General features: G+C 39.9%; 1 protein-coding gene across 1 annotated transcript in view; it reads right to left on the minus strand.

The window, feature by feature from the left end:
- The window catches only part of tgfbr3 (transforming growth factor, beta receptor III), a 73,180-nt gene that overhangs the window by 47,998 nt on the left and 2,511 nt on the right, over nucleotides 1–22,671 (minus strand). The window contains exons 2-3 of the mRNA XM_051376742.1: nucleotides 18,981–19,161; nucleotides 356–543 (exon numbers count right to left, since the gene is read on the minus strand). Coding sequence (XP_051232702.1) covers nucleotides 356–543; nucleotides 18,981–19,041 — 249 coding nt within the window. The 5' untranslated portion in view covers nucleotides 19,042–19,161. The remainder of the gene's footprint in view (nucleotides 1–355; nucleotides 544–18,980; nucleotides 19,162–22,671) is intronic.

Consider the following 22,671-nt stretch of genomic DNA (forward strand, 5'->3'; position numbering starts at 1 on the left):
CTTTGGCCAACAAGCTTCCTCTAAGCAAAAGGGAAAATGACTGGCAGACATTATCAAAGTCACTGGTTAAAATAGAACAAACGAGGGAAGTGGAAATATCCAGTGTTAGGCTGTGCAATGAAATCATTATCTCTCACTGGACTATACAGACACACAAACCATACAAAACTCAACAGCATTATTAAGATTTCAATAATTAATATACTGATAGTAAATATGGGTTTAGATGATTGCTGAAGACTTCGCTATATACCATTGTGGAACAAAGTCTAATCTTAACTGTTTTTATTGAAGAGTAATTATGGGGGTAGAGAATATAACTCAAGTTCAGCTTCTTTTACTAAGGATGACTCACTTCTGCCGCAGTGTTGTCTGGTCCCTCTGGAGCATGTCCTCTCAGGTTGATGATGTGGACCTCCTGAGGGAGGCTGGTGGTGCCCCTGCTTGCACAGCCTGACAGGGCGGTGAAGCTCTTCAACATGGCCTGCACCGGGTGTCCCATCCCCACCGGCAGCAGCTCGCATGGGCTGCGAAACAAAGGCCCTGCAGGTGAAAAAAAGAATACTGTATGAATTAGGGCTGCAACTAACTGTTATTTTCATTATCGATGAATCTGTCAATCACTTTTTCAATTAATCAATTTGTTCGCTCTTTCCCGCGGCCCAAGCTGACGTCCTGAAATGTCTTGTTTTGTCCACAACCCAAAGATATTCAGTTTATTGTCAAAGAGGACTAAAGAAACCATAAGATATTTCACAATTGAGAAGGTGTAATATGAGTATTTGGACATTTCTTTTCTTAAAACATTGTCTCAAAACGATTAATCAATTATCAAAATAGTGATTAATTGAACAATTGACAACTTATTGAATAATCAACTTATCATTGCAGCTCTAACATCAAACGCTACAGTCTTAACAAGGATTTCAAATGTCATGTTTCATTTTGTTGACCTACTTCATGTATGAGTGCTTTCTTTTAATGTATACAGTGATGTCCTATGACCATAATGATCTACAACAGAGAGCAGTCGTCTTCTTTTCCACATGCAGAACTTAAAAATACAACCTTTAATCTATCTGAGAAAATAAATCCTCATTCTAAATAGAAACCAGTACCAACAAATTGTACATAAACAATAATTCAGTAAATGCACTTTTTCTACGAGTTCTCTATAATGTAGGTTTTTCCTCTACACAATGTAGTGTCACTCAGTCTGACCATCTCTAGAGTGAGTAATGTGTGAGACATATAATCAACACACAGCATTCCAATTATAATTCCTTTAAGGTAATTTGAACTGTTTTTATTTCCCTTGAATGGTCAAATATGACCTTCTTTAATCACTTAGGAGAAGAACCAGACTTAAACTTAAATGTGCGCTCTCTCTCGTAAAGCCTGTAACTAACCATTAGCTGTGGACTTCACTAGTTGCCTTGGAGATGTGACAAGCTCCAGGACAATCTGAGGTGAAAAACCTGTAAGCATGGTTGACAGTAAGGATCCACTTCACACTGTCCAACCTTCTATAAGTCGTACTGCACAGGGCAACTCACTGAACAACCAACTGAAGCAGGCATATTTGAGTGGCATCACAAAACTTCACAAATGAGCAAATCACCGTTGCAAAGGGTTCTAATAAGGTCACATGTCAGACATAGGGTTTTCCCCCTTAGCTCTTAATGGGAAAACCATATTTGATATTCTTAGAGTTTGAGACTTCTTCTTTGACTGACAGATTTCACTCTTTATTGTGAGTCACACTGAAAGTCACCTTACTCTTCTACTTCATCTTATAAAGGAAATGCTTTCTTAGTTGCAACAAATGTCACAAGTACAAAGTCCTTTTCAGACAGAAGCCTTTCCACAGGGACAAGTAAATGTGAAATAAATAATTGATTCTGAGGTGAGGAGAAGTGAGTAGTATTCAAATAGCAGGAATGCCCAATATATCAGCTGCCTATATATTATTGTTGTTCTGATAATTTGGGCCGATATGTAAGTGTGGTAAGGTGGAGCCTTTTCTCTTCTTTTCCTGCGACTGGATACTGCAAAAACAATAACCGGAATCTCTGACCACACTGTCAGTGGTCGAGTTGCATTGTGAGTAATGTAGGCACCAGATTTTGACAAGGAATAGAAATGCCTCAAAATTTTTATTTTGTTTATATTTTGAGGATTTTTTTAATGATATAAAAGTGTAATGTTTAATCAGTGCAGTAGTTTTAAGAGAAAAGGTAAAGTCTGGATATAGCTCCATTATGATAACTACAACTTGACAAATTGTGAATGGGAAAATAAACAGGTCAAACTAAAAAGTTAGCTTTTATTGTCTATAAAATTAATAATTTTGTACATTACAAGCAAAAAGGGGCATGGACGAACACTTCTTATCTCTCTTATACTTTCCATTAGATGTCCCCATTTCAATCAGACATCACAGCAGTCACGACTACAAAAAAACAGTGACTGAGCCCGCTCAATCAAGCAAAGCAGCACTCAGCAGGGTGTGAGGTCACTGAAGCTCAGTCTGTTGGGTCTATATCTGTGTTTTGTCTACTGCACAGTCAGCTGTAATAAACGGTTCAGTGACCTGTGAATGTCTTGACTACTTGACTTTAACATAGATTCACTTATGTGTACAGGATTGTACTTGCTGTCCACGATTGCCCCTGCATGATGTGGAACTTCCTTTTCATCAGCCACAAGCTTTCAGGTGGTTAACAAGCTTCACCACAGCCTGAGATCTTCCTATGGTGCAAACCTCCTTTACATTTTTATATCTGCATGACCCACTTAAACACATCCACGGTGTAACTTGCACATACGCAAGAGCACACCCATCTCACATGAGGGGTGACACGAAAACCCAGCGCTGAGGTCTGAGTGAGGTACCAAACAGCTTTTTTCCATTAGAGTGTCGTGTATCCTATGACAGCTCCTGTGGCCAGGTTTTTTCTCGGGGTCAGACCTTGTTTTACCCTACAGCCTTGTGCCAGCCAAGGCTGTTCGCATTTCAAACACATCACGCTAAACACACAAAGGTTGCCAAACGCAATCAGATGGAACATTTGGAAATCATTAAAGTCTAAGTGAGAGACAGTTAGATAACAATGTTAAATTCTCCCCAACTGACTCCAAAAACTGACTCCACAGTGCCTCAGCAGTGGGGTACAGCCAGGGGGAAATCTTTTTCTTTTTTTTGTTGTTGCTCAGAACACATAGCTATTGTTTTCTCTGTCTGTGCTGTCCAATAAGCCTATGTTAGATCATCATAAAGCCAGAGACCATGTATGGCATAGCTCCCCCTCTCCTTGTTGTGAGAAAAACAGAGGCTTTATTGTTTCCATACTTGTCTCTTGAGACAAACCCAAAGCCCTTGACAGATGTCTCAACCTGGACTTTGTGCCGTCTCTTGCTGCTTGTGGATACACTTCAAGCCCAGAGACATATTGAGAGCATACATATATTAAAAAATGGCAAGGTCTTGCCATAGTGATAAAAGGACAAGGCCTAATGGCAAAAACCTGTGGTGCATCAGTATTTCAACCCCCGCCTAACACCCCTCCTCCCTTTTCCTCCCAAAGGACCGAAACATATTCCCTCTCTAACCATGTCATCAAGTCTCACTCCCACAAACACGTCTAAGGGCACTCCAACTCACTTTTTCCCCTCACACATGGAGAATAACAAACAACTGCCAGACAAACAAAGAAAAACGTAGTTCTTTCTGGGAGACTGCCAAAACATTACAATACATATTGGGCAATGATTTTAAAATTGCTTGGGAGAGAAAAGGGAGGCATGTTGGAGAAAAAGGTCCATCATGGATAATAAAAAGTTGGGCATTCAAAGCTAAATGGTATTGTTTTTGTAAAGCCTAAGAATAGTAATATCAGTCAGTCTGTCCAATACTTTGCACTAGAGGAAGAAATCTCAACAAATACCAACAAAGCTTTTAAGACACTGTTTCCTATTCATTGTTCCCAGAAGATGATTCCTGGCAGTTTTGGTGACCTCCCTGGCCTTTCATTTGCGTTGGGCAAAATGTTCTCCTTGCCTAACACTTGAAACAAGGTATCTCCAAAATGAATGCTTTGATTTTGCATAGTCATGGTCCCCAGAGGATGAATCATGTGCCAAGACTTCCACTTATACACAGGAGGTATCAAAATCTTACTGTCAATTTATTGAGCACATTCATGCCCCTCAGAGGATGAACCCTTCATATTTTCAACACTTCATGAACTGGAGGGCAAAATGTCAATTCAGCACACAGAATATTACCATTGAGGATATTGTTCCTGACAAGAGGGGTAGGAAAACAACACAAGCCCACTTTATGGGTTTATAGTAAGATAGAATGACCTATAAACCTTTTAAAGATACATAGCAGCAGACAAAGGCCTTCATCACTCATTCAGTTGTTCTACTATGTTGAAACTGAGTTCTAAGCTCATCACATATGCTATTACCATCAGCCTACAGCCTCCTCAGACTGTTTTTGTCTTCTGTCACCTTGTCTGTCTGCCTCTCTCCTCCACTTCTGTTTCCTCGGTCATCGATGGAGTACAGAGTATGTCCTGTCCAGCTGCTACAAGTGCCTTTTAGCTGGCCAGGCCAAACGCCCACAGCGGAGGAATGAGAGAAGCTGTTGTTCAATGTGCCTGAAAAACAAGTCCAGCCTGGGTCCACCAGACACTCTGCACACTATACTACAAATACTGCCTTAACCTAACAGAAAAACCTAAAATCGAATGGTAAATCTGATACTCCAGCTGTAACAGTAATCTCTAGAATGTATTAAATGTCTTCAGAGAGATGAGCGTATAAAAGATGAATGGCAGAGTGTAGTGTAATCCCAACTATATCCTACAATTAAAAGGAAAAGGCGCCAGATCAGGACGTAACGTATGACGCACATTTTAGTTAATGAAAAGCTAAAACATATTTTTTATTCAGTGTGTAATAGCTATACATTTTTACAAAAAAGGTCCTACAACAATGATGAATGAATGTGTTAGAAATGAAATCTTATTCATGTAATATAATTTCTGTCAAAGCCACAAGGAGCCACAGGAGACAGGCTAAAGAGCTGCATATGGCTCCGGAGCCCCAGGTTGCCTACTAGACCCTTTTGTAGTTTGCAGCTTACCACAGTGTTTTGGTACCTCAGTAAATTACTGTGGTAAACTCAGTGTACAACTGGATTGTGGTAAGTGTGCAAACTATATCTCCAAACCTCAGGAAATTACTTGAAAATGATCTATTACCAAAAGAGGTGCAGGCTAATTGTAGTGCATTTTTTGGGCTTAACAATTATTTTGAATACAGTGGAATAAAGTGGTGAGATGCTTCATTTCCCCAGGAACCTGGCAAAAGATACTGTACGTTGCATGAATATGAATGATCCTGTACTTTCATTATACATACATCAATCTCAATCCATCCAACCGAGGCATATTGACCCTGCAGTAGCTCAACCTACCCTACTTCTACAGTCCTGATGATTCATGTTGTTAAAACACATGGAAGAAGAGCCTAGTTCTCATAGGGCTCTCTGTGTCAGACTAAATCAACAACAGTAACAAACGAGGCTTTAGGACCAAAAGCTAAGATCGACAAGACAGCCAGATCCTGATCCGGCCCAACAGACTCAACATCAACATCTCATCATCGCCCACCCCCATGGCCAACTTTAAGGTCAAGTCACATCCACCCTTTAACTGAAACTACGATTCAAATGATACTTAACTGAAGTTCAACATAGGATTTCAAAGGTAAATTGTCTGTATTGTAATGTGAATGAAATATTCCGAATGGTCAAATTTTATTAGTCTCAAAGAATGCCTTGTGGAGATTCAACCCACTCCTTTCATAAATTCAGATCTGCTCTTTAAGCTTTGTATGCTGGGATTTGTGCCACTGTTTTAACAGGGGAAAGATCTGAAAATAACAATCTGAACTAGACTGGGTGCCACCCACTGACCCCCAAGCAGCTTGTTGTGCTCTGTGGTTCACAGGCACCGACGCTGCGTATTAGGAAACATTACTGTGATGTAACAAGGCTCAGTGGGGTTACATCTGGCATACCTCGAGCAAACAGCATACACTAAGAAACTGATCAGACTTTATTTGGACAAAAATTCCATCCAAAGGTGCTCGTTATCGGCCACTCACCAGAATCCTGCAAATCAGCTGTGGACATCTCTATATGGCCACAATCAACTAAAGGGTGCCTTAAACACCAGATTTCTTCTTTTGAAGACAAAGTGAGAGTCTTCACTGGAGTGAGCAGGCAGGCAGCACTTTATGAAATCTGACAGACATCAGAACTGGCAACTATGACAAATGTCACAGGTGCAGAAACCACATGCAACAGTCCAAGATTTTGTGGTTTTTCGCTGTGAAAGTGAGAAGGGAAGTTGATGGAAAAAATGACAGACTTATTCAGTTGTCAACGTTTCATTGCCACCTTCTGCCTCTTTGACTGTGGGTGGGCACAGTCACAGGAAGTTACACGACTTTAGCTAGAGTTTTCCCAAACCACTTGATAGCTTCAAACTCTTCGTATATAAAGCTAAAATATATCGGTATTAAAATTGGTAATAGCTGCTCAACAATACCCAGCATCATTGTAATAAAATACCCTATAATAATACCAAATTATATCAGGCTTACTGTGGAAAATAGATGGCTATCTAATTGCTAAGCATCACAAAGCAGCTTTGACCAGGAATAAGTTGGAACAGTGGAAACATTAGTAGTATTGAAAGACTCAATTGCTGAAATACTGAAAAACTTAAATGACTGAAATGAAGTGGAACTGGCTGGAACTGGGACTTACAGTTTAGGTGAAAGCACTGAATAAAGCTGAAGATGCAGCTGAAGTTCAAGTACTAAAAGGAGTTAAAATAATCAATGTGTAAGTGAGAAAGTGAAATCACTGAAATGAGATGAACTCTAAAGAATAAGAAATGAAAGCAGCTGAAATCTCAGTTGATGAGATGAAAGCCATTGCAATGTCAACTGAAGTAAATTAAAGTAAGATTAAATCAGTTAAAATTTTAGTTGACGTGTTTGTGGTAAAGGTAGTGAATCAGTGGAAGTGGGAGTGCTAGTGAACATTCAAATGTGTGACCTGTTAGCATTGAAATGTAAGATTTGAAACTCCCGTTCACATAACTTCTAATCAAAATTTACTTTGCAATATGCTCATATGTTGAGAAAACAGAAGCCCTTTATTGTGTATGTTCCCCACAGTTTGACACCTTCTACACAAGAAGTAAAGGGCATGAACATCAAAGACTAACACTTGTGGTTGACATGCAACTTAATCTACCTCTTTTTCTGCTAACCACTCCCAGTTAAATGTATATTTCTACAGTTGTGCCTTTTGGGGGGATTAGCACTAAATACACACAGACTGATTCTAACAGCAACACTGGATATGGCATAACAAGAGCATGTGCAAGAGGAATTTATTTTCTGTGAAAAGATATTAATTATATTCTTTATTATTATTTTACATTGGCTAAAATGCATTTAGGCTTGACTGTGACTGTGTTAGAGGCAAGACAGGAAGTGGACATAGTAAATCCAAATGAAGGCAGGAGAGACTGTATGAATACTCATTTTTGATAAATCTCAACAGTGTGAGATCCAGGCAGTTATGTCACCGGACACTTTTCACATTCTTTGGCAGGTTCCTTTTGGACCATAACCTCTTTTATGATTTAAGTACTCATATATTTGTATTTCAGACTATTGTAACATGATAACAATGTAGGTGAAAGTCCTGCTTTTCTACAAGCTCTTCAAAGTTCAACATGGTTGTCTTGCAGTTCTTGAAAATTATCTGTATGAACCAGCAACAAAACCAGCCACATGCTTACAAACAATTGCAGAAACATCAGAGAAATTGGATGAGACAAGAATTGCAAAAATGTGGGGGAATCTGAGCAGGACTTCAGTGGAAATATTGCTGTGATTCATTTGTAATGCTCCAATGTGTTCTGTGTTTGTACTTTGACTAAATATATATCGACACGAGCATTAACATTATGAAGTATCTGTATCATGTAGACACGTGTCACATTTTCACACATTTTATATTAGTCATGCTATGTTTACTCCACCAACAACATGGGTGGAACAGAAATGATTACACAGAAGATGACAAAAAATGAACACTCCATACTGTGCTCCATGCTGTACATAAACGGGCTACCCTACTGTTCCTAAGCCAACTCCCCATGGACTGAGCTACTGCCGCCCACTGTGTCTTCAAATATCTTGTTTTGAACAACTAATAGTCAAAAATCTAAAAGTATTCAGGATACTATCACATGGGACAAAAAAAAGCATAAAATCAATACAATTAAAGATCTGTAATTAGTAAATGTTTACAATTTTTGTCTGAGAGATTACTTAAAAAATTACATTTATCAAAATAGTTGCTGATTATTTTTCTTTTGACTAATGAATCAATAAATCATTTGAGATTTAGACAGAATGATCCATCTTTTTACAATGTATAATCAAAGCAGTTTCAAAGTCCCAGCCAAACTCTAAGTTTAAAACAAAACTATTTCAAACTGACCACAAAAGTAGGACCCTTCCTGTTAGGTACATTCATCAATAGAGCATTCTCCTATCTTACTAGAGATAAACGCCTCCCAAAGAATGCACTTTGTTGCAGTCCACACGGCGGCACCGAGCCAAGATTTGGGTACAGGAAATGATGTCAGTCTGTGTGCCAGTTAGGGACAAATCTGATATTCCCACAAAGCCATTTCCAAAGATAAACAAACAGAACCTTCCCCCTGTGTGTGTGTACACATCCTCACATGTCTTGTTCCCAGTATCCTTCAGCAGGCAGTCTAATTGTGTTTCTCCAGATGCAGAAGAACGTTAAAGCAGTGAAGATTACCTCACACATGTCAACACATGCTTCTTAAAACAATGTCATAATTCCCTACATGAAAAGACAATGCAGCAGAGGAAGACAATAATGAAACTTGATGCATTGTCCGAGAATGTGAAGATAAAATAAGGCCAATTTAATTACAATAAATACAAAGTAGCACAATATATTGTTTCAATATATCTCCTCCCTACCTAAGATACACCAGTTCCCATATGAACTACAGGATTATATGAATCCTCTGGTCTCCTTTCTTTTTTACCGCAGGGCATGATTCCCATGGACCATGAACCACGCAAACCAGTTTAGGGAACGTAATATTCTGCCCGGTTTTGTTTTCCTAAGGGGCTTTGGACTTAAGAATCACTAGCTCTGCAGTGTTGACATTAGCGCAGCCCACTCACCCCTCAACCCTCAGCCACTACTACAGGAAGCGAGTAAAGCCTTTCATAAGGGTAGTGCAAGTTCACTTCATTGGCCTGCCTATGAAAAGGATTTATCTCTGGACTGTAACATTGGAGTCATAAGAGGAGGAAGCTGGAAGGAGATGAAGGGAGGAGGGCAGGGGTGAGCCTGAACTCCATTAAGGAAGTCGTAAACTCCCCCATCAAAGTGTGAAATCTGAAGTCAGATATCCCGCAAACCCGCCCGTAACTTAATATCAACACACTTTATTGGTAGATTCATCTACCATAATCTTGTCAGATGGCATATAATTGAAAAACCAGTTAAACGACAGGAGTTTCAATGGATTATATTTTATCTATGTGGGTGATGTGGAGCAAACGCAAGCATGGATATGCAGGCAAAGCCTTTTTCGGTTCTAAGTAAGTTAACAGGTGTTGAGACAATACCTTATATCCCTGTGGATGTGAAAACTTCAGCAACAGTGAAGGCACTGAATACAAAGGAAGTGCCAGTAAAAATTCATCTTCCTCATTTTCATGGGCGTAGGTTTGGAAGGGGAAAAATAAAGGAAAAAAGGAAATGCTCTTTCCTGCATTTATATACAGAGAATACACAGAGAGAGAGAAGGAGATGGCGATGTAACCTAGTCGCTACAGAGTCCCGACCTGTGCAGTATTCAAATGTGGATTCAGAAGTTAAATGTTAATATTACAAATTAGGTTTTTAACTATTAGGTACAGCCCTACAGAGTGGTGCTTTGAGCTACATGCTGACATTAGAATGCATTCTCACAATGACAGTGTTAACATGCTGATGTTTAGCAGGTGTGTTTACCATATCACCACATCTTTTACACAAACACAAACTAGGTTGATAGGAATGTCATTAGTTTTGTGGTATTTAGTCATGGACCAAAGTATTGAAAAAGTTTGAAATTTTGAAACTCAATTTATCCTCAGGGCGACATGAATGCCTGTACCAGATTTCATGGCAATCCATCCAATAGTTGTTAAGTCAAAACCACAAATTTCATGCTGGTGCTGAAGGAAAAGTCAGGGTGGTTATTATTCCTGTCCCCTACAGATGTGCTTGGTTAAAAATGACAAATGCTATATTTCATTAGAATGCAATGCAACATATAATAACATTTAGCTTCTTTAATAGCGACGTTATGCTTAAATAATGTATTTCCATCATCTAAAAAGAGCACTGTCATTTACTGCCTGATATAGTATGTGAGTAATGTTAAATTGTAGCATCTTTTCTGGGGATTATCAACTGAAATGTAAATAAAACATTTTACCAGACAAAAATATGCCGAGGAGTTTGAAGTATTTCAGGTCTAAGTAGTGTTTGCAGTTCTCCTCTCAGACTGCTCAGACCTCCACCTGATGTATGTTGCCTGAGAGGAAAACCCCAGGGCAAAAATTTGAATATTTTAATCAACTCAGAGCTTATCTCATCTGGATTTTAGCAGCTGGACAATATGACACTGTCTTTAGAAATTTTTTCAGTATTTCAAACTGAAATGATACAATTGTGTGACTGTGGGGGAAGGGGGTATACTTTCTCCTGATGGCATGCAGTGAGATTTTTTGCTTAATTGTTTGCTTTGTTTCATTACCCCTGTTTTTCATGGGTAATGCTAGTAGATTTATTTGTAAAGGATGGATCTAAAACGATATTAAACTGCTGGGTTTGCTGAAGTTACAGTCGTTCATATATTATGTGCCATGAAAGGAGGGTAAAACTGTTACTGACATTGAACCTGGTTATTATTCATCAGCCCTGACAGATGACATGGGCACCTGTTGGTAAATCATCACCATTAGTGAAAAAAAAAAACCTTGACCAATTACGAACGACATAAGAAGCCACAGGCAAACAGAGGAGATGGAAGTGGGTATGTTTCTCTCTACCTCTTAATGCAGACATAAATCAGAGGGCTTTGAAGAGATGGATGACAAGGCTAATTCCCAAAGGAACACAGGAGCCACTGTGTAAAATGAGACAGCTGGGAGAGACCAAGCATGTGTGCATTTGACTAAAGACATTACTGGCTGTGCTACCACTGTATGTCTTTACTGATGGGTGCTGACATGTGCTGTCTGGACCTATAATATCAAAGAACAAAAAAGTTGTCAGCACAGTCAAGAAACAAGATCTGGCTGGTCGTGTATCTAAAACGTAGTAAATGGTTAAGACCTACTAAACTAAGGGTTATATGAGATTTAAAACATTAATATAGCAGTATATATAATATTCGCTGTGTAAAGATACAGTGGAGAAATAGTGTCCTGAGCAGAGAATGACGTCACACACCCCTTTGCCTGTACTGTTATCCCAGTTTGTCTGTGCTTTGTTTACAAAGCAGGTCTGGCCATATGTACGTCAGTAATTGTTGTAACAGTGTAGAGATTAACTAAAACTTGATTAGGTGAGTTTTATTTTGTTTCTATCCACTTTCAGCAAGTCACAATGAAATGCGAGGTAAAATTATCGTTTTTGTCTACGGAGACTCCCAAAGCCTGTTTCTCAAATATATTTCTCAAACTCAGAATTAAAGGTTTATTTTGACCAAACCAGTGTTGCCGATTGTTAGAGAGACTGTGGAAAGACATTTTTTGTTAGTTTTGTCAATGGATTCTGGACAACTGTAGCACCCATTGTTTTGGTCTGAGATGCCGGTACTCTAGTGCAACATCTAGTGGCAAGTGCATTTTGTATATATAACCTTTAAGAATATAACACTACAAATATCAACTAGTTAAGATTGTAAAACATGAAACATATTTCTTCATTATTTTTTAGAGAGAGAGAACTCACATCCAAATTAATTACTGTCACTTCCTGTACTGAACCAAAACAAGTGAGTGCCTCGTTGGTAATAACAGAAAGGGTGTAAAAAGCTGCAGAAGCGCCAACAGTGTAGTGGAGTTATTATACAGTGGTTATGTGGATAAGATTTCAACCAGACATGACTTTGTTGAGGTACCATAAGTGGACTGCATCAGTCATCAGCAGCACCCTACTCAGTGCAGTACTAAATGTACCCGAGCAGAAGTGCCATTTCTGGTTAAATGGGACAATGGAGAGAAAATGTCTGTCCTGCTGCTCCAAGGGCATCTCACTCATCAATCATAGATGCCTGCAAAAGCCATGTTCCCTGACAGCAGCTTCATCTACATTCACAGGGATTCAAACCCAGTAGGGGGATTCAAGGATTTGTGCCCCAGGGTCGCTTGTCTTGTCCCACTTGATATCAGCCTCATTTCATTTGTGTTGGATCATCTGCCTTGCCAGAAATCCTTGACGTACAATATTTAACATCATCCAGAAGCAGTGATGGAAAGTCAATATGTCAGAGAGGCTGGGGTAAAAAGTTGGTTGAAAGCTCCAAGGACGCTTGTTGAGTTACTATCCTTAAAGTCTGGAAATTCTAAAAGCCCACAGAATGCAAGGAAGTTTGAAAACATGTTGTAGAGCCTACACAATACTGTAAATCATTATACGCTTGCATTTTTTAAGTTTATTACACCACATCCACGTCATGTCTCAACTGGATGATTTAACCATATCTATTCTAATCTTACATCCACATGGACAAACACAGATACACACACAACCAACAATACCCAAGAAGAATCAACAGATAAGCCTGGGCTCACTGATTTGTTAAGGACATGAGCAAAGGATTTTTACTACATCAATAATACCAAGCACACTGACTGCACTGATGTTTTTTTTGTTTTTCTGGCATCAATCAAATAGCAGCCCAAAAAGATGTCTTTGATCCTGTGATATTTTACGAAAAAACATCATCACTCAGATGCGATAATAGGAGCCTTTGAGAAGCAGCAGGTTGCCATCAACAGAAAGCAAAGAGTGAAACAATGCTGGCCCTTTGTGCCAGTGTGTGAGCCCAGTGTGAAGGAGCCACAGAGGTGAGAAAGGGCAAGGCAGACAGCGTTTTCACACCAGCTGGAAGGGACTACATTCCTCTGGGGTTCTTCATCTTTAAGAAAGGGAGGGGGAAAAAAAGAAGAGAGGAATGACTTGTCAAATGCCATGCTGCCTCGTGTATTAACACGCACAAAGAACGCTGGCAGGGCCTCTTTACTGGACAGTTAACAAACGGAAAGTGTGATTAATAATTGGCTTGTTAGAACAGTCAGTATACAATACATAATCTGTGAATGGGTGTTCAGCAAAAAAATGCAAAGACGGCAGATAATATACATGGTGTTGAGGAAATGCACCAAGATGATTACTTATGTAACAGTTTTTATTGTTTTTTTGTTGTGCAGATGCTTCAAATAATGACAGGAGTAGACTATATTCCAGCCACCATAACTTACTAACTTTTAGTATACTAGTGCAGCTAATGGTTATTTTATTCATACAACAACCTCAAACCACAACTACTGTCTATATGAGATATCTGAAATCAAATTTTGAAAAACAAGTGGAAAAAGAGAGCATTTCCAAGCAACTGTGTTTGTGATCTAACCCAACTATCTTTTATTTAGGGCAAAGTAAAGGCCTGCTGTCATTTTTTTGGACAGACACTCCTGTTTTCCAAAGGACCATTCCAAAATTGGGACATGGTCTTTCAGCAGGACTCATCTGGTGGAAATAGAGTGGGGAAGGTGAGGCCCCTAGAGGGGCTGGTCTGATGAAAGATACCACCTGGAAGCCTTCAGCTAGAATCCCATATTAGGACTTTTTTTTGCAGATAAAGACTCATGCACTCGAAAGTTGGCACCTTTGTGAAGTGATTGGGCAACCAGAGTTCTAATAAACTCACACTGGTTAGGGCTAAAAAATAAAAACTACACCTCAACCAATGATAGCACGACTTTTTTTTTTTCTCACTGCTTCCGAAGGTCATCTGAATAGAGAGAGTCCAAGTTTTTTTACAGTTATGTCTCTTTCTTCAATGAAGTCACACTGTCTTACTCTCACTCTCCCCAGCTCCAGTGGCTTTTTTTTTTCATATGGTTGTGAAAACACAATGGAAAACGCACGATCACCCCAGCTGTCTCCCATTACTGGCTTTGACCGAAATTATTTACACGCCTGCTTACTGGAACTATGGAGAGGGAGAGAGAGAGAGAGAGAAAGAGAGCGAGAGAGAGAGAGAGAGAGAGAGGGAAGGGGGCGGGTTTCGGTTTACTCCTGCAGATTTGCGCAAGCCTTAACGGGAGGCTGACACGATATGATGGACCTGGACGGAGATATGACTCTATCTGTAAAGACCTGTCTGCTATAGTTCATTTAGGTTCACTCTCTTGTGTGAGTGCTTGTGAAAGACAGAGAGTGACAGACAGAGTTAGATTAGGTAAATTAAAATAAAAGTATTCCACAATCTAATTTATACCCTGTTGTTAATCAGTAGAAGGGTGACCTTTATTCAATAAGCAAAAGATATAAACAGAGTGACAGGGCCAGAATGGCTGCCTCCTCCTTGACAGCGCTGTTAAGATAAAGGCCTCACCATGGGGGAGAGCAGACCTGTAATTAGACACACACGGGACTCCCGTTGCTATGTAAACATCCCAACCACTCTGCCTAGCAGCACACTGCCTCTGTGCTGCGCTGCTGCAACTCTTTGCATGAATCACAGGGCAACATCTGGTTTAGCGTGCTGGAAGGGACTTTGTCGGTTTGGCACGCCGTACGTGTGTGGAGTGTGTCGATTTGGACCAGACGACCCACGCCTGCGCCTGCCTCTCTCCTCCCCCTAGCTACCCCACCTCTCAGATTACAGTGGTTGCACAATGCGTTCTGGCAGTCCCCCCTCCTGCTGGCCCTAAGAAAGCGTTGTGGCTATAAAGACGAACCTTTCGCTCAACTGTGGGGGAAAAAACATTACAACCACTTTTGGCATTGCAGTGACTTTTGTCTGCCAGGAGTATACAAATATGCAGACAGAAAGAAAGTTGTTTACTTTGCTGTGCGTATGGGCTGCGAATATGAGCACAATTCAATTCCTTTTTCCAGTTATTGTTTTATTTAACAATGTCATAGTAAGAGTATGTGGTTCCACAGTGAATAGCTGAGGACAGATTCGCATTAATAGCACCATCATTCATCAAGCCGCCCTATAAGTAAAATCAGGAAAGGCTATTAGGAGAAACCATCCTTCAATCAATAATGCTGTTTTTCAGTGAGCCACTAGGCCGGCGTTGTGCCTCCAGTATAACCAGCATCCTGCCGGAGCTGTTTCTGGCAAGTGCCTCAAATTAATATCTGGCACGGTTCCTGCACGGCTCTATTTCACAGTGAAACCCAAACTCAGCCCAAATGTCCACGATATATCCTTCACAAAATAACCGTTTTGGCAAGCAGAGGAGAGGCAACCACGAAATGGTAGTAAGAATATGGGGGGGGAAAAAGGTTATAAACAGCAAAAGAGTGAAGCAGCAAAGCGGAGACTTGAAATATGGACGTCAAGGTGCTCTCAGTCTGACTTTTAAGAGTTATGGGAGGCCCAGATCCTGGATTGCATTACGCTGAGAGAGGACTCATTGCAGACTAATCTAAACATTACGTAAGAGCTCTCCTGACAAGTTTAGAGGGCAGATGTGACTGTTTACACAGATGCTCCGAGATGATACAAATAGACAGAAAAAGAGAGAGAAAGGTGAAAGATAGCTGAAGTGGTGGTGTGTAAAAAAGATGAAGAGAAATAAAATTGATAAGCTTACCACTGACAGTGAAAAAATACAATAATTTGGCCAAATGGAGATGGAAGAATGTGTTTTAATCTTAAAAATGTGTTTATTGGACTGCATTTTATCTGTTCAAATATCAACTGTTTGCATAGCATCTGAAGATTTGTCCATAACTCACTGGCAGTGTACTTTGGAGGAAAGGGCATTTGGTTGTCTAACTGTAAATATCTGTCCCTTGTGACACAGTACAACAATGCGCTGTGCCGTATGAGGAAGAATTTAGAGGAAAACTTCATACGTGACTTCATTGTGTTGGAGATCCTGGCATTGTGGGAGAAATTATGTTTGCTCTGCCCACAGCACATACTGACTACACTGCTATTGCTTGACTAAAAGTCAGCTCTCTGGAGTGTGGTTCAAACCTTTAGAGACATTTTGAAATAATAACCTATGGTGGCAATTAGGCCAAAAGCATGAAAAATGCAAACCACACTTTTTTTTTTGGAGTGCTAGCTATGTAGCATGCCTCCTGCTGGGTAATTATTCCTTTGCTACCACAGAAAAACAACATGGGATGTTGCAGATTAAATCTGGAGTAAGTTCAGGTCCAAAGCCATACATTGTGGAACCAGTCTCTGTAAACAGGACATCTCACAATCAAAAAAACAGAAAAGAAGAATGTCCACTAGGCTGTCTGTCAGATTGTTGCCAACTAACAGATTTTTCATCAAACTGTGGGGTAGAGTGTCAGGCTTAGGTCAGTAAATTGAATATTTTGGTCAAGTTACCAAGCGACAGAAACCGCTGCTGAAGTTTGAAGCCAATGTGGACGTTGCAGCAGTGACAGTTCCTCTAATTACATCTAGTGGCCAACTCCACAACAACTTAAAACTCCCCTGACTTCTAGCCAGTACAGATATGACCACAACCCAACTTCTTACTCGAAACGTTTAGTTCGGCAGAAAAGAAGGTGAAATTAAATTAGTTAAGAAATAAATTTGCATTTTTGAAGTTACTACAAGGAACTTCCATTTTGTATTAATTCTGTGGACAGGAGCGGTAGTGTTTCCACCGCCTCCTGTTGTTATGATCTTGATCTGGCTAATGTGTGCATGTGTTTTAGAAGCAAGTTTAAGAAAGAAGCAACATATTTTTTGTATTTAACGTAAGCTTACAATTAATAGATTTGGTTGCTCAGTAAAAGTATTTTGTGTTTTGAAAGCTAAAGTGATCAACATTCCCATGTAATGTTATGTCTTTACAATAATAAGCCAATAGCAAGATATAGCTATAAAAAGATATAAAATGTTACCATGTAAGACAGTTGTATTACAGTTATGTCCACCATGACCCATACCTCCATGGACCGTACACAGCCATTTGCACTGTATGCTAAGATGCAAACTAACAGCTGAAGGCATAGACATATATACATACCTGTCCAGGCGAAAGAGGGCCAGTTCAAGATCAGTTTTGAATCCTGAAGTTTTCTCCACCTGTTCAATGACCGACCAAGGCTGACTCGTGTTTGTGCCTGTGCTCTTTCACTTTCCCTTTTAGCTTTTTTTGTTCTTCAGTCAGTTCTTTCATTTTCCTATTTGCTGATCCTTTCCCAGTATCAGCCATAACCACAAAAAATATACATCATATATAAACCTCTCTGAAGAAAACTCCCTTTTAACACATTGCAAAACTGGGAAAATGTAAACATGGGCTCTCCGGTCTGCGTGCTGTAAATCGCTCGGTCAGATTTTTGTGGGGAATTGTACGGTGACAGGCATAAAGAATAACTATACAGAAATAGCCAGTCTTCTAGCTGATGGTCTCGTTTGTTTATGTAGGTCATATAGAGGCATCAGTATCAAATTGAGACTGTTTCTGTTTGGGAAAAAAAATCATTTTTGTAATTTTTGTAATATTTTTGTTGCTGAACCAGAGCAGAACCAAAGTGGCTGCCAGGGACTGGCTGCTGTTGAGCATAAACCTAACTTATGTCTTGACCCCTTGTGTGGCAGAGGATGTCTTATAGTCCCATAGCTGTTGTTAGGAGCAGCAATTTTAAAAGCTATAATAAAGTGAGTTGCATCACTACTTAATGGTATTAATCAACAAAAGACTAACAAAACCGACGGCAGTTTTTATGAGGATTATTATTGGATTCAATTATTTCATGAATCCTTTTTCCTTTGTCTTCGCACAGTGAGAATGAAGTGCCTCCTGCAGCCAGGAACAATCTCGATGATGTGCAAAAACAATAAGATAAAGAAGACAAAGGTGACTGTGACAAAGTAAAGAAAGTAGGGTGTCACAGAGTCTCACAACTCTAGGAAACTGTTTCTATTTACAAAAATGTGTTAGACTAAAAAAGATCACAGTAATAAGCACATTCCTCAAATTGAGAGGTGCAGTATTTCTCACTTATTACAACAGGCACATATGGAGTGGGTTGTGACAGGAAACAGCATTATCTAGAGCTTTCCATTAATTGATATGACACACTGATAGCACACATGCATTTCCTGCATCCACCTCTGTAGCAGTTGATTTGGTTATTCTTCCTCTCTCTCTTAGGTTTGCCAGTTTAACGGCTGTAAATTAACGGTTATTTGGCAGTATCTCAGTCTCATTCCAATCAATATGACAGATACATGTAGTCCTGCCGAGTGTTTGTATTGAGATTAAACTTGTCAGCTTAAATGTAAATCCCCCTTACGCACAACTCTGACAAGCACCGTCTAGAAAGGCATGCTGGGAGAAACAGTGGAAAATCCCAGAGCATGGGCAAAGTTGTGGCTGTCTGACTAACACAGCACTGCGAGGCTTGATGCATTGTCAATATTATGTATTACTGATGGCAGATTTGCACGGGTTTAACTTCGGCTCCAACCAATATGAGTTTAATTATCTTTCTGGATGTAAAGAAACAACAGTCTTGTTTCACATGTAGCTAAGCAGTGAGAGAAACTTACCTGCAGATGCCAGGCAGCATATTGCAAGGAGTAACAGGGGAATGGGGGATCTTCTTGCCATTTTGTCACTATCCTGCAGCTTCCAGTATGAGGAAGATGGGCGGACAGGCCTTTCTCTTGCTTTTCACAAAGGTTTTCCTCTCTATGAAGCCGTCCAAAGGAAGTCAGCTTCAATCCGCAGCTGCAAAATGAACAAAAGTAGAGAAAGTCAACCTTGCATGGACAAACACCGGGGCGCTGGGCTCTGCTTAATATACGCTGTGGGAGTGATGAGATGAGACAAGAGAAGCAGCAGTTTGGAGAGCAGGGGATTAATCCAAGAGGGTTAATTGGGGGTCATGCATGCTTCAAAGGACCGTGCTGCACACACCTTCCCGTGCCCACCATGGCCAGTCAGTGTGTAAGGGTTGTGGGACGGCCGACTGGCATGCTGGGTGTTAAACACTTAGGAACATGCCACAGGTTATTAACGCACTTTAATTGAGAGAGTAAGGAAACACTGGATGCTCCAGTGGGGTCTTGAGTAAGCAGCTTAGTACTACCACGCTAATCAGCATGACCTCGCCTGAAGCTTTTACTTAGTAATCTAACCTCAAACATTGACTACCACGATGGGGCAAAAAATGTCCAACATTTTTACCAACTCAAGAGAGTTCCTCTGAACTTTAAAATACAAATATTGAACAATCAAGTAACGTAACTTTATTAAATACAGTCAAACTGAAATTAAAATGTGCTGTTGCTAAAAAATCTGTATATTTACTCCCTGTGTTTGTTTGAATTGTGTACATATTTGACCATTTTTGGTTCCAACATGACCTTGTCAGTACTGTAATTTGATTGGTGCAACATCTGTGGGGGTGGGCATAGGGGTGGGCGATATGGGCAAAAAATAATATCATGTTATTTTTGGGGATTTTGGCGCTAACGATAATCAGTCGATATCCTTTAAAATGTGATTGGAATTGTCTGAGTTAGGGCTCGTGTCCACCAAACGCGTTTTTAGCGCAGAGAGCGCTCAAAAACTCATTTCCGAGCACCCAGCGGGGTTAAAAGTTGAACAGATTTCAACTTGAAGCGCTCTGAGCGCTGCGCTAAAAAAGTATTTTCAAAACCAAACCATTTCCATGCCAGAGAGGTAGACCCACGTCTGGGCACTAAATCATCTGAAGTACCGGTAGCTTCAGGGACTGGAGGTGCTTGCATTTTCACTCCACCATCACAACGCGCTGCTAAACTGTTGCAAGGAGCATGCTAGCGAGAGGTCATGTGATCACGTCATGTGATCACGTAGGCCCACTAGTGTGACTGAATCCTGCCATGCTGTAGAGAGAGTTGCTGCACCGTGTATTAAGTGGATGTGAGGAGTTTCCGCGTGCGTTTCAATATTTTTGGCGAAGTAATTTAAATACTCGAAAATGAAAATTTGCACATCGTCAAAACAACAATGACGATATTATCGCAAACGATATATATCGCCCACCTCTAGGTGGGCACTAAAAACATACTATATATAGGATACATGACTTAATTTTAATGGTCACATAGGCAGTCATTTGCCAAAAGAGACAGCTAATGCTAGCTAGACCAACTCCTTTTTAGTGGGATGAACACAACACATAACACAAGTAATATCCAACGACTGTCAGTTAGCAAGCTGGGCTAACTAGCTTCCACTTTCTGAGTGAAATACAAACTAAACAACAGTGTTGAATGCTCTAAAAGGACAAATGGCTTGCATGGCTAACCAACGCAACATGTGGGCTTGTTCAAAAGTGGAAAAAAAAAATCTACATTCATAGCCTACATAAGGCTACGGCATGCTCCAGTTAGTAGCCCACCATGGAAGCTGTCAGGGCGTCTCCTAGCAACGCCACCCCACAGATGTCAGTCAACTGCTGCCATGGTAAAAACCCCCACCCAGAGGACTGACGACCTAGATGCTGTTTCCATTCACATGTCTAAAAATTGTGTTATTGCTTTTGAAAAATGGGAAAATGTGCACAATAGCCACGGTATCATTACTGTTCATTCTTCAAGTGAAGAGTATTCAAAGTTTTTGTTCAACTTTAACAGTAACCCAATTCTAGTGAAAGTATAAAATGTAGCAAATGGAGTACTTACTTTAATGAGCTGAAACAATGAGAGTTGTCGGTTGTCTGTATTGCACTGTATTGCCAAATCCCATACAATCCCACTGGTTCATTCGCAGTTATACTGCTTTATACATGTTTTCCATATTTATCTATTTTCTGTGTATTTAGTTGTTTAAATTAAAATTATTTTGAGAAATTCAAGTATTATAGTCCTACCCACACTGGATTTTTTTAGGCCTGATACCAAATTGATATTGATTTTTTTTGCAGTTTAAAAATAAACTTTTTATTTTTAAATTACCTCAAACTTATCTTTTGGCATTTCTTTGTTGTTTTTGTTTGGCAGTCAATATCTGCAATAAGTTAGAAATTCATAATTTGTCACTTATGCTGCCTTCTATAAAGACATAATTAGGACTGGGTGTGTGGGATTTGCAGGTGAACTATGTTCTGCAAGTAGAAATAAATCATGAATCTTTACAAAGAAAATATTTCAGGTAATTGTTTTGTTTTAAGCCGCCATCAACCCAAAAACTACAATATGTAGTCTATTCACTGACTTCAAAAAGCTTTAAAGCAAACAGGAAAGACTTCAGATAGAAAGATACATATCACTGACGCTGCATTAAAAGCAGAGAGCTGTGAGGATAAGATGAGAAAAGCAGAGAATTTAAAAACTTCACAAGGCAGATTAGGAACACATACATTCTGGCACGCACTGACATATGTAAATGTAGGGCCTATCTATAATTAAGCAAACAGTGAGTTTAAACAGTATACTTTGGCTCTGACTAATTCTAGATTGTTTGCAGCCGCAACAAAGAAATTTTTTTGGAAAGATGCGGTCCACAGACAAAGTTGTACAAACTTCTTCTCTGAGTGGTTTCTTTATGACAACAAAACTGTAACTGTATCTTTAGTGAAGGAGCTGTGACAGGAATTGCACTCTAGTTCACGGTTTAGAAGCTGGTGGGTACAGTACAGCGTGGAAGAAACAGATGTGCACCTATCTGACTCGTGGTGAACCGTAGAGGGTGTATGAGAGCTGATGCACAAAGTTCTAAGGTGCATCGCTCTGCTGTGCAAGCTGCTTGCACAGGACAAAAGAGCCTTTCACTGTGTGGCAGCTGCAGGGGCTGGGGAGTCATTTTGGACGATCATGACAAATATTACACTTTCAGCTAGTCAAGGGGAGCCAGTGCCCTCTGTTTGATTTATGCCCCTCCCTGACCTTCATCTCCTCACTGACTAAACGAAGGTTAACTGTGCTGCAATACCTTCTGTGAGGCAAAGACCAAATCAAAGGGAAGGTGCACTCAGGACTGAAAGAAAGCAGCATGTAACTCCGTTGGTTGAAGACTGAACGTCCAGATGTGAAAAGTGTTATTATATTGAGAGACCACATAGAATTTTTGAAGGATTTTAGCAGAATATGAACTAAATGTTCAAAGATCACCTCCAGACATCATTAAGATGTATTAAAAAAGTCTGCTTGGAACAATAATGTGTGCCTTATAAGTGTTTTTTCAGCAAAAACATATCATTTCCACATTAAAAAAGTAATCTACTCTTCTACCTCATTAAAAATTCCAGAA

The sequence above is a fragment of the Dicentrarchus labrax genome, unplaced genomic scaffold (genome assembly GCF_905237075.1).
Source record: "Dicentrarchus labrax unplaced genomic scaffold, dlabrax2021, whole genome shotgun sequence".
In the NCBI taxonomy this organism is placed as follows: domain Eukaryota; kingdom Metazoa; phylum Chordata; class Actinopteri; family Moronidae; genus Dicentrarchus; species Dicentrarchus labrax.